Below are 13,203 nucleotides of genomic sequence, written 5' to 3'. Positions count from 1 at the left end.
TCAAAAAACTAAATTTTACTGATCAATTTGTCTAACTTGATCGTCGGAGTGGGCTGGTTTGCAGGTCCGCCCGAGCTAAGAGAGAAGAAAAGTGTAGAGCAATTTTTTGCATCTACAATTTTGCGCCGTCCGTGGAAAACTTACAGGGAGAAAAACGACCAAGATGGGAAGGGTTAGAGGCGAAAATCGTGGAGAGCCATCAAATTCGCTACCAGCAGACTCACCTCCAAATGCGCAAGACCCAATGCTTGTAATGTACAACTTACTCACGGAGATGAGGGAGGAAATGCGCAGGAGGTTGGAGAAACAGAATGATGAGATACTGAACATAAAGAGGGAAAATGAAGAGCTCAGACAAAGGCTAGGCGAGCGTGCGAAAACCGAAGAAGGCCCAGGTGTAGAGCGAAGTAGTGATCATATTGTCCGACTAGCCCGGACAGAGGCAGACTGGACCAAAGACTCAGCAGCAGTCAAAATGCAGTAGGGAAGCTCTGAAATTAAAGAAACAATGACGAGGAAGGAAGTGGAGGAAATGCTCAGGATGAGGGATGAGGAATTGGCACGAGGGAAGGATCCCGCACAAAAGGTACAGAATGCAATTCGGGAACTCAAAGGGACACCATTCTCGTCGATGATAATGAATTCAGAACCACCCAGATCGTTCCACATGCTGAAGTTCGAAACCTATGACGGAACACGGGATCCCATGGACCATATTCTGCATTACAGAAGTCAGATGGTGCTGTACCAGAACGATGATCCATTACTCTGCAAACTATTTCCATCAACCTTGAGGCTCGGGGCCATGATGTGGTTTCAGGCTTTACCAGCTAGGTCCATTACGAACTTTTTCGAGCTAGAGGAAACGTTTGTTGGGCAGTTCGTGCACCTACGTAAAAAGAAGGTCGGAGTTAACACTCTATTTAACCTTCAACAGGAGCCCGGGGAGAGTATCAGGTCATTTGTAACTCGTTTTCGAACGAAGGCCCTGGATGTAGAAGGTATGGATGAGGCAACAGCCTGCGCGGCGTATATCGCTGCAGTCATCCCGGGAACACGGTTGCATGAGTCTTTGATCAAGTCTGACCCAACTCGTTTGGAAGATTTGTATGCAAAGGTGGAAAAGTACATCCTCGTGGAGGAATCCGTGAAAGGCAGGAGACGAAGCGCTCAGAAGGTGGCCAGCAGCGAAGGGGGGATGGATGCTACAAAGGTACCGGTTCACCTCGGACGGGAAGAAAGCAAGAAAAGGCGGAGAGATTCGAACGAGCAGTCATGGTGGAAGAGAGGCCGGGTGTATACCCCGTTCAATGAAAAACTATCTGTGATACTGAGGCACATAAAGGGGGAACCCGATTTTATTTATTCGCCACGGGGGTATAAAGGGAAACCCGAAAAATCATACTACGAGTACCATGAGGTTGAGGACCACCTTACTGAGGATTGTTACAGGCTGCGCCATATCATCCAGGATATGATCGAAGTAGGGAAGCTCAAAGGTTATGTCTCTGCGGGAAGAGGAAGAAGAGGGGAAACTGCCGAGAGAGCCGAACGGAAGCCCGAACAAAGAAGGTTGACTAAAGGAGGCCGTCGAGAGACAGAGGAACGCAGGATAGTTCATACCATCACGGGGGTGTTAGGGGCCGAAGTGCCATCTAGGCAGGTGATGCGGGAAAGAGTAAAAAAGATCCGACATATGGTTGGGGTCAACAGTGTGGCATCAGGAGTACGGGCAGTAGGAACGACGAGTAACAGAGCGGATTCCCGAGCAATTGTGTTCACAGAGGATGACCTGAGGGGAACGACAAGGCCCCATCAGGACGCATTAGTGATCGTACTCCCAGTGGGAAACGTCGAGCTCCGTAGGATACTGGTGGATTCGGGAAGCGCAGTGGACATTCTTTTCCTAAGCGCGGCAAAGAAGATGGGGGTTTCAGAGAGTTTGGAACCAACACCGACCCTCGTCTATGGGTTCAATGGTGTTCCGAGCAATTCGGTGGGGGGAAATCACACTCCCGATCACAGCAGGATTAAAAGTGGTAATGACAAGATTCGTGGTAATAGATGCGGACTCAACCTATAACGCGATCAGAGGGCGAAAGTGGATACACGAGATGAAAGCAGTCCCATCAACCTATCATCAAGTTATTCGTTTCCCGAGTAAGGAAGGAATAATGGAAATCAGGGGTAACCAGGAGATGGCGCAGAGGTGTTTTCACCTGACCTTGAAATAAGAACGAGGCCCCGAAGCCATTCCTAAGAAGAAGAGAAAGGTGCCACCAACTGGGAACGAAGCTTCATAGCAATTACAGAAGCAACCACAATGGGAGCAGCGGGTAACAGTTGAGGAAGTCGAAGCCGTGGATCTCGACAATGGCGGAGGTCAGCTAGTTAGTATTGGCACCACAATGTCGCGGGAGGAGAAGGCAGCATTGCTCCAACTTCTGAGGGCAAACAAGGACGTGTTCACGTGGTCATTGGAGGACATGCCCGGAATAGACCCTTTGGTGGCGTGCCATAGACTAAATATTGATGAAAGCTTCCGACCTGTTACACAGAAGTCGAGGAGGCTGTCTCCGCGCCTCAGGCAGGGGGTAAATGAGGAAATCGAGAAGTTTTTAAAGGCTGGGTTTATCAGGGAAGTAGATTACCCAGAGTGGATAGCGAATATAGTGACAGTACCGAAGAAGGACCGGAAGGTGAGAGTGTGCATCGACTTTACGAACCTAAACAAGGCATGCCCAAAGGATAGCTTCCCGCTGTCAAGGATCGATAGGTTGGTCGACGCTACTACCGAGCATGAGAGAATGTCATTTATGAACGGTTACTCGGGGTATAACCAAATGCCCCTGGCAGTGGAGGACCAGGAACGAACATCATTCATCACCGAGCAAGGGCTGTTATGTTTTAAGGTCATGCCGTTCAGCTTGAGAAATGCCGGGGCCACTTACCAGAGACTCGTGACAAAGATGTTCGAAAGATTAATCGGGAAGACCGTAGAGGTATATATCGACGATTTACTGGTAAAAAGCAAGAAAGCTGGAAACCATCTGACAGACCTCAAGCAAACTTTTGACCGACTGAGGAGTTTTCAAATGAAGCTGAATCCGAAGAAGTGTGCTTTCGCGGTCTCCTCTGGGAAATTCCTCGGGCACGTTATCATCAGGAGAGGCATTGAGGCCAACCCAGACCAAATCCGAGCGTTGGTAGAAATGCCGAGCCCCACTAACCAAAAGCAGGTGCAGAAATTGGCTGGAAGAATAGCTGCGCTGAACAGGTTCATCTCCAGGGTATCCGATCGATGCCGTCCGCTTTTCAAGTTGTTGCAAAAAGAAAATAATTTCACCTGGGGTATGGAGTGCGAGGTAGCGTTCAGCGACCTAAAGAAGTATTTGGGGCAGCCACCGATCCTTAGCTCTCCAGAAGAAGGAGAGGAGTTGGGAATTTACCTGGCAACAAGTTTATCGTCGGTAAGCTCGGTTCTCTTTAAAGTAGATATGGGACGAGAGTACCCTATCTACTATGTCAGCAAAACATTGGGCCTATCAGAGATGAGGTACACCAGGACGGAGAAGGTGGGCTTGTCGCTCGTTTAATCAGCACACAAGCTCAAGCCTTACTTCCTTTCACACCGTGTTCGAGTTATAACGGACAGCCCATTGAAAGAGATGACGCACATATCTGAAAAATCGAGGAGGATGGCGAGATGGGCTGTGATTCTCGGTGAATATGACTTACAGTTCGAGTCACGGACGACATTAAAAGGACAGGTGTTGGCAGACTTCCTCGCTGATTTCTCGGTTGAAGATCCGAATTGGGAAGAGTTGGAGAACGAAGATGAAGGGGCAGAAGAAGTGAAGTTGTGGGACAAGCAAGCAGGCTGGAGGATCTTCGTCGATGGTTCGTCAAATTACTCAGGCTCGGGGGTGGGAGTAGTACTTGTAACGCCAAGCAACGACAGACTGGAAAAGATAATCAAGCTTGGGTATGGGGCATCAAATAATGAAGCTGAGTACGAGACAGTCATCCACGGGCTGAGAATGGCAAGCGAGTTGAAAATTGGCCGAATAAAGCTATGTACTGATTCCCAGCTTGTAGCAAACCAGTGCAATGGGAAATTTGAAGCAAAGACGGACGCATGGCGAAGTATCTAATCTCAGTAAAGCGGGAGATTAAGAAGTTCGACCAAGTGGAGATATGCCAGATACCAAGGGATGAGAACAGGCATGCAGATTCGTTGGCTTACATTGCCTCAATGCTAGGGGAAACGGAAGGACGGTCTTTACAGGTGGAATACCTGCCTAAAGCAAGCATTGAACACGAGGAAAGGGAATGCGCATAGGTTGGAAGAACCTCGGGATGGATAGAAGAGTTCACGTAGTATCTACACTCAAAGGTTTTGCCAGCAGACAAGGGGGAAGCCAGAAAATTACTTCGGCAGGTCGGCAAATATACTCTCGTTGGAGGGGAGCTGTATAGGATGTCCTTCGGGGGACCACTTCTCAAATGCCTTACTAAAGAAGAATCCGAGCTCATAATGGCAGAAATCCACGAGGGAATCTGCAGCAATCATTCGGGAGGACGGTCGCTCGCCAATAAGGTGATCAATCAGGGCTATTTTTGGCCCAGGATACAGGAAGATTGTAAGAAGTACGTAAGGACCTGCGATCAATGCCAAAAACATGCCCCTATGCATCTGCAGCCGGCTAGCGAACTCCATCCTATGAAGTCACCCTGGTCGTTCTCGATATGGGGAATGGACATCGTCGAACCTCTACCTCGGGGAAAGGGGGGTAAGCTATTCATCCTAGTAGCTATGGATTATTTTACTAAATGGGTGGAAGCTGTTCCCCTCACACGGATTAGGGAAGAGGAAGTTATCAAATTCACTTGGGAGCACATCATAACGCGCTTTGGAATTCCTTATGCGTTGATCTCCGATAATGGAACGCAGTTCAAGGGCAACCACGTGCAATCGTACTTCAGGGAATACGGAATCCGATCATTACAATCGTCACCAAGGTATCCACAAGGAAATGGCCAAGCTAAAGCATCCAACAAGACAATCCTCGGGAACTTGAAGAAGAAGTTGGCGGAACATAAGGGAAGATGGGTAGACGAGCTACATAGCGTCCTATGGGCATACCGGACCACGGTAAAGAGGGCAACAGGTTTCACCCTGTTCGCACTAGCCTATGAAACGGAAGCCGTTATCCCAACCGAGATACAAGTTCCTACTACGAGGACGCAAGTGGCCGAGACAGAGTTCAACGATGAAATGGTGGCTCGGAATCTGGATTGGTTGGATGAGACACGAGAAAGGGTCATAGAGAGATTGACACGGTACCAACAGGTGTTAAAGAGATCTTATGATAGGAAGGTACGTCACAGGGAGTTCAAAATCGGCGATATGGTGTTACGAAAGGTATTTTCCAACACCAAGGAATTTAATAGTGGAAAGCTCGGCTATAACTGGGAAGGACCCTACATCGTGCGTAAAGTCGGGGAAACAGGCGCGTACTACTTGGAGACGTCGGCAGGGGATGTAATTCAATCGCCATGGAATGTATTCAACTTGAAGAAATATTATCAATAAACAATACTCTTTGCATCTATGCTTAATTGTTTGAGCAAAAGCCTTGGCCCCACCACGGGGACCAAACCCAACTGAGGAGTCGGACCAAAGGTAAAGCCTCGGCCCCTCGACAAGAGCCGAGCCCAACTGAGGAGTTGGTTCGGAGTTAAAGCATTGGCCCCTCCACAGGAGCCAAGCCCAACTGAAGAGTTGGTCAAGGATAAAGCCTCGGCCCCTTAACGAGAGCCGAGCCCAACTGAGGAGTTGGTTCGGAGTTAAAGCCTTGGCCCCACCACGGGGACCAAGCCCAACTGAGGAGTCGGACCAAGGGTAAAGCCTCGGCCCCTCGACAGGAGCCAAGCCCAATTGAGGAGTTGGTTCGGAGTTAAAGCCTTAGCCCCTCCACACGAGCCAAGCCCAACTGAGGAGTTGGTCAAGGATAAAGCCTCGGCCCCTTAACGAGAGCCGAGCCCAATTGAGGAATTGGTTCGGAGTTAAAGCCATGGCCCCACCACGGGGACCAAGCCCAACTGAGGAGTCGGACCAAGGGTAAAGCCTTGGCCCCTCGACAGGAGCCGAGCCCAACTGGGAATTTTGGTTCAGAGTTAAAGCCTTGGCCCCTCCACAGGAGCCAAGCCCAACTAAGGAGTTGGTCAAGGATAAAGTCTCGACCCCTTAACGAGAGTCGAGCCCAACTGAGGTGTTGGTTCGGAGTTAAAGCCTTGGCCTCACCACGGGAGCCAAGCCCAACTGAGGAGTTGGTCTAAGGATAAAGCCTCGCCCCTCGACAGGAGTCGAGCCCAACTGAGGGGTTGGTTCGGAGTTAAAGCCTTGGCCCCTCCATAGGAGTCAAGCCCAACTGAGGAGTTGGTCAAGGATAAAGCCTCGGCCCCTTAATGAGAGTCGAGCCCAACTGAGGAGTTGGTTCGGAGTTAAAGCCTTGGCCCTACCACGGGAGCCAAGCCCAACTGAGGAGTTGGTCTAAGGATAAAGCCTCGGCCCTTTAACGAGAGCCGAGTGTAACTGAGGAGTTGGTTTGGAGTTAAAACCTTGGCCCCACCACGGGAGCCAAGCCCAACTGAGGAGTTGGTCTAAGGATAAAGCCTCGGCCCCTTAACGAGAGCCGAGCCCAATTGAGGAGTTGGTTCGGAGTTAAAGCCTTAACCCCACCACGGGAGCCAAGCCCAACTGAGAAGTCGGTCTAAGGACAAAGCTTCGGTCCCTTAACAGGAGTCGAGCCTCAGTGAAAAACGTAAAAAGTTAGTCAAAACATAAACAGAACTTCAATAGTAGATCCCAATATGAGAATAGAAAGGAAAAGAAGAAGAAAGATCAGCTGATGTCAAAGTCTCAAAAAACAATTCTATTAATATGAAAGAAGTTTGCATTACAAAAATATATAATACAAAGAGGAAAAAGAAAGAGAAAAATTATGCATCCGCTTCAGGCATGACTTCAACTTCATCGGGGGCTTGATCTTCGGTAGGAGCAGCTGGATCTTCGGTAGGAAGGTCAGGGGCAGCAGCGGTTATCACTTCTGGAATCGCCTCCGGCTTCTTCGCAGTTGCCTCGGCTTTCATCAGCTTTGCCTTTAGCTTGTTGTAGGCCGCTTCTCATGCTTCCTCCGAGGAATCGAGCTGGGCTTGGAGGGAGTTGAGTTGGTCCGGAAGAGCTCTCTCTTGCTCCACCTCCTTCGCCTTCACCAACTCCTCCAACGATGAGATTTTCCCTTGCCAAAGCCAAGCGGTCTTTATTCTTCTCCAGCTCAGATAGTACGCTATCCAAGCTTTTCTGGAGCTTTTGGGAGCTGGCCGCAGCCATATCCCTCTCAGCCTGGAGCTGGAGAATGCGACCCTCCGCGGCTTGGAGGTCATGCGCGGAGGTATCGCGAGCTTCGACGAGCTTGGCCATGGCATGTTGTGCCTGATAGATTAAAGGGAAAGCGTTAGAAGGATCCAAATGCGGAAAATTAATATCGAAACAGAAAGAAAGAGAAAAGTATGTTTACCAAGGCCAAAGCTCGGAATGCTTCGTTTGTAAATTTTTCCGAGTCACTGGAAAAACCTCGGCGAACTTTCTCTACGTCCCGTGGGAGCACGGACGCGTCGAAGATCGCCCTGGCGACCGCCGAGTCAGATAGGGCCAAGTCCCTATCCGACACCGGCCTCCCCCTGACCGATGGTTGTACCATCCAGGGGGTAGGAGAGGGCAGACTTCCCCTCCGAGTCAGATAGTTGGCCAGCTCCGTCGGTAGCAGGAGGAGGGGGCAGCTGCAGGACCGGGGATGGACTGCAGAAGTATGTGGCCGCCTCCTTAGCCTCTTCAGGAGAGGTTGGTGGTCTTCCTTTTCCTCCTCGGCAGTGGCGTGCCCCACCCCAGGTACTCCGGATGGTGGGGAGGGCGCTACCTCAGCGACTTCATCCTCCGAGTCCGAGCCCGGGATCGGGGGAGGGCGTTTGGATTGGAGGGCCATGTCAGAAGGTCGGACGGTGGGGGGAAGGAAGGCTGTTGTGTGGTTGTAGAGGTCGGGATTCGACAAGAGGTAGGTAATCACCACCGAGTCACCTGGAAACCTGTCTTTGCTCGGGTCTGTAAGAGTCAAAAGCAGAAGGAGTCAGTCACCAGAAAGAAGAATTGAGAAAACGAGGAGAAGGATCTCTAAGTAAAGGCTCACCTTGGGGGTTGAAGGAGGAGCGAGCCAAGGGGGGAAGCTCGTCACCTGGGGTACTTTCCCACTGACCGGACAGTCGGATCGAGAACAAAAACCACTCCTTGTCCGAGTCAGGAAGCTCGACCAAGGACGGCTTCCCTCTCCTCTTCGATAGATAGAAGAAGCCCGGCCTGTTCGGGCACTTCTTCAGGACAAATTGGGCCCTGATCTCCCAGAGCCCAAGCTAGAGGCCGTCCTCCAACCTACTGTTCATGTGCTCGAAAGCACTGATGAGTCGGAAGAAATTTCCGCTCATTTGGCCAGGAGCCCTCCTATAGAAATTTAAAACCTCCCGAGTCAACCCAGTTAGGGGAACTCCGAGGCCTGCCCTAAGTTGCCCCCAGTGTACCACTGTGGTTCCAAGGGCACCTTCCCTGAGCAGAGCGGTCTCGTCCACATAGGACATACTTACGCAGTTAGGGACACCAAACGAGTCCCTAACCACCTCTAATGGAGGGCGAGCGGGGGACTGAGATTTCCCCCTGGCCATTTGGAAGAAAAAAAGGGGGTGAAGAAGGTTCAGAGGAGAGGGGGGGCCTTGGCTTCTGTACCTTTTTTTTCTTTATCTGTCTTTTCCCTTGCGAAAAGGCTAGATGCTTCTGGTCACCGGTGATGCAGCGGCGCGACGAAGGCAGGAGCAGGTGCACGAGAGAGGGCAGGGAAGACATGCGAGGAGACAAATGGGCAGCGTAATATCAAGGAGAGCAAAGGTGAAAATGAAAATAGGAGATGAGGGGAACATTTATAGACGAGAAGGGCCTCGAGATATGCACTTGGGATCAACGGACGGGGTTTCTCAGGTCAATAATGAGGCATTAAACGCTGAGAAATCCAATATGACCGTTCGCCCCTTTTCACGCGAATCGAGCCATTCCCCGGGCGCCACATGTACTCTATGCAATAATTGCGCCGTTTAAACCAACAGACAGGACGCACGCTACGATAATAACCCAACCGACCACCGCCCTCGAAAAATGAAAAAGCTAGGTAACAATTCGCCATAAAGAAATCATTAATCCTGGCTGAGAGCCAATGAGAGGCTGCCACGTGTCAACTTCTCAATTTCTTGTTAATATTCTCGAGCACCCGAGCAATCTGCCCAAGTCCTCGAGAGGGGGTATTGTGGGGGAAATTCTTAAATTTGGACACATGGCATGATGTTAAGCTCGGAAGTGTGAGTCCGAGACTCGGGTGGCCTGATCTGCAGACCTAGTTGATTGGATTCTTCGGAAGCGCGGATGACTAGCTCGGACCTGAATCGCCAATTGAACGGGTGGCAGGGGACAACAACAGGATAGGTCGGAAGAACGGTTCTGACAGACGTGCCATTGATTGACGGTACTGACAACCCACATCATGTCAGATCAGCCCTAATCATCCTAAAAGTGGCAGGGCAGTTGCAACAACTCCAGTAACTGACATGTCAGGGAGTGAGTTAACTACCCTTAGCGACCTAACTGCCTTGGGTCATTTCAAAGGATGGCACAAAAAACGATCAAGTGGAACACCTATAAAAGGAAGAAGACTATGGGTAAGAGGGATTGGATTTCTTCTTCTCTCGAAAAACTAAATTTTACTGATCAATTTGTCTAACTTGATCGTCGGAGTGGGCTGGTTTGCAGGTCCGCCCGAGCTAAGAGAGAAGAAAAGTGTAGAGCAATTTTTTGCATCTACAATATCATAATAAATACAGAAGAAACATAAAAAAATAAAAAATCAAATGAAAATTTAGATATACCCAAATTTAAAGTCCACTTTCTTATATTGGGAGAGTTTCAATTTTCTAGCGACATGTAACAGGGGGACACATTTGAGCATCTTAAAACATGTAATATACACGAAAAGAAAATTAAATTAAGTGATAAGAAGGCACTAAATCATGAGGTGTCCAACGCTAAGTAACAACATCGTAGAGCACCAAGTCAAAAAATATCCCAACATATTATTTGTTCTGTTTGACTAATAAAAATGATTCAAGAAAATACATAAGATCCTCTTCATTATAGTCATGAATAACCTCTACACAAGGTGAATTGTGAATTTTGTTATATGGGATTCAAATAGAATTGCAGGATTTTAAAATCACAAATCCTAGGCAACAAGAAATGTTCCATCATCCATGTGTATGGAGTAAAAGATATTGATATAACAATTTCTCAATGTACTGAGACCTGTATGAAAAATTTGTACTCAATTAATCATGCTATTTGCTAGGAGATTCCAAGATTTCATGTGAAAAGTCAAGTTTTACAAATATCAACTAGCACATAATAATGTCACCTCACGTATGGTATCTGTTCCTTAATCTTTTCTCCACTGAAGCATGTGTTCCCACATTTGGATGTTATCAATATTGAATTCTCTAGCTTTCAAAAATCTATACCAGTAAAAGAAATCAAAGGCAAACAAAGAAATAAAAGGAAACATATTTTAAATCTCAAATCCAAAATGGGAAGAAGGGAAGAGAACATACTTTTGATCTTTATATCACTCCACACCTGCAAAATGGAAGAGTGGTTTAATCATATATTCCCATGAAAAAAATTAAGGGTTTCGACCTCAAGTAAGAAGAGAGAACATATAAATTTTCTTTTAAGTTTTGTCACGTCTTTTGTTTTCTTTAAGTTTCATTATGTGATTTCTAAGGAAATAATCAACTTTCCTTGGAATGCAAAGTTGTAAAGGGTCTAAAATTATCATATAAAGCCCACATATCTGTATATACTTTTAACAATCTTTCATCTTTCATAAGTGCAAACGTCAATTCCAATTCCTAAGTTTTCAAATAATTTTCTTAATAAATCCAATTATACCCAAATTCTGCAAGATCAAACCAGTAGCCCAAGATGCCAACAAGAAGCACATTTAAATGGGATCAAAATCCAGCATTGTACATACTGATCACATACACTAAATAGTTAAACCTACATAATTCTCCTGATGCCAAATCATTTAACATAACAATGGCCAAATCATCATAACAACTTGTTATTTACTCCATTCACCATATTCTCTATTTGACTCTTTATTCCATCCCCTCACCCCCATCCCCAACCAAACACACATAAAGTCACCAAGTTGGGGTTCGGGAATAAGTTGGCAAGGAAAAAAATCTGATATATATTAGACTACAATTAGGACTAGTAACTCTTCCTACTAAGTTTGGATTCATTAAAAGATAAAATCATCAAATTCAATGTCAGGATTAAATGTGAGCTCATTAAATTAAAAAAAAAATGAAAGATTTATTCATTAAAACATAGCATCAACTCCTTTCATAACCTAACATACATACATACAAAACAGGTCCATACACTCTCTTACAAGTTCTAATTCTGTCATTTTGGTGGTATTAACAACAAAAACTCCAAAGAGAAAAACAACAAAAGAGGAAATATTTTTATATAAAATATATGAAGAATATTTTCTAAAAGACGCAATAAGAAGGAAGAAACAAACAATTACACAAGCAACCTCCAAAATAGTTCATTGGAGGGTCTCAATCTGAGGGATGATCCACGGCAAGAATATGACTTAAAGAAAATTATCATCATAAGCACAAGGTCAAGAAACTATACACATACTAGTAAGGACTCTCCACTTGGTGGATTGTTTTCGAGTCAAAAATCAACACAGTTGGAAGAATTTTTTTTGTTCTTCTGGTCTATTCATTACTAATTTCAAAACAAAAGAATAAAAGATGGTTCCAATAGTTAGAGGCGTGTCATAACAAAAGAATAAAATTGGTATTGTCCCTACTTATAAATATTAAATTAATATTATTCTCATGGTGCTGAAAAGAAAACCTTCACTTCTATTTTATTATGAAATGAAAATTTTTAATTGAATATATATATATATACATATATGGATGATGGGAGATATGTAAACACAATGTATAATAATAATATTTTCAAAATATGGGTTAGAAGTTTTGGATTAAGTCGATTTTTTTGTGGATGGCCTCTATGATGAGAAGATCATCCTAAAAAATATCAGTCCAATAGACATACTAATGTCCTTGCTTATCGTATTTATGAAGAACAGCTTATAATGTCCTTACTAACATCCATTATTATAATCTGTAAAGTATAATGCTTTTATATATATATATATATATATATATGGTCCCGTTCAGCAACAAACATTTTTCAAAACATGGGTTAGCGATCTTGGAATGAGCTGATTTTTGGTGAGGATGATCTCTACGGTAAGGAGATCATCCTCACCAAAAATCAGCCCATTCCAAAACTTCTAACCCCAGTTTACAAGTTGAAAAATCGTGGACCGTCCATTTTTTGTTAACCATTTTTTATGGGTTAGAAGTTTTGGAATGGGCTGATTTTTGGTGATGATCTCCTCGCCGTAGAGATCATCCTCACCAAAAATCAGCCCATTCCAAGGCCTCTAACCCATGTTTTGAAAAATGTTTTGCCAAAATGTTTGTTGCTGAACATTTCCCTATATGTATATATATATATTAATTCGGACTTGGGCAACTTTCGTGTGCACTAACTTAATATGTCTATTAAACATCCATTTTCATGAACCCTCTTACCCTACGCAAATGTCATATTAGTTGCTTGTATAAATTTAACTACGGTGTTTGACTACTCATGCATATTGCCATAACATTGCACTTTATTTTATAACATAAAAATGAAATTATCTCTAAGAAAGTAAATAAATTTTATTTAACTAAATCATGTCTTCATAAAAGTAAATTATAGTTTCACACCTTCTCATAGGTCAATTATAGTTGGAACAATTACTTAAAGGACCTTGGCGGAAGGATTTATTTTTAAATAATCCCTAAGTTTTGAGTAGTAGCTTGATAGGACATTTAGTATATTTTTTATTTTTTGATCCCTTATTATTAGCGAACTCACCGCTTTTTTATTTATTGTTGAGCTTACCA

General features: G+C 45.4%; 1 protein-coding gene across 1 annotated transcript; it reads left to right on the top strand.

Annotated features, from left to right (window-relative positions):
- The first annotated feature begins 508 nt into the window (after positions 1 to 508).
- Positions 509 to 3,596, top strand: LOC147406574 (uncharacterized). Its single transcript, XM_086432548.1, has 2 exons — positions 509 to 1,996; positions 2,313 to 3,596. Exons 1-2 carry the CDS (start codon positions 509 to 511, stop codon positions 3,594 to 3,596), a joined length of 2,772 nt encoding a protein of 923 aa, XP_086288674.1.
- The last annotated feature ends 9,607 nt before the right edge of the window (positions 3,597 to 13,203 follow it).

The sequence above is a fragment of the Akebia trifoliata genome, chromosome 3 (genome assembly GCF_017979445.1).
Source record: "Akebia trifoliata isolate Shusen 1 chromosome 3, ASM1797944v1, whole genome shotgun sequence".
In the NCBI taxonomy this organism is placed as follows: domain Eukaryota; kingdom Viridiplantae; phylum Streptophyta; class Magnoliopsida; order Ranunculales; family Lardizabalaceae; genus Akebia; species Akebia trifoliata.
This window is presented reverse-complemented; position numbering and strand designations above follow the sequence as displayed.

Excerpts from the sequence above, each read along its gene's own strand:
- LOC147406574 (XM_086432548.1), top strand. The coding sequence starts at position 509 with ATGACGAGGAAGGAAGTGGAGGAAATGCTCAGGATGAGGGATGAGGAA. Across the intron at positions 1,997-2,312 it reads ATGGTGTTCCGAGCAATTCG|AAGCAACCACAATGGGAGCA; the intron begins GTGGGGGGAAAT and ends TAGCAATTACAG.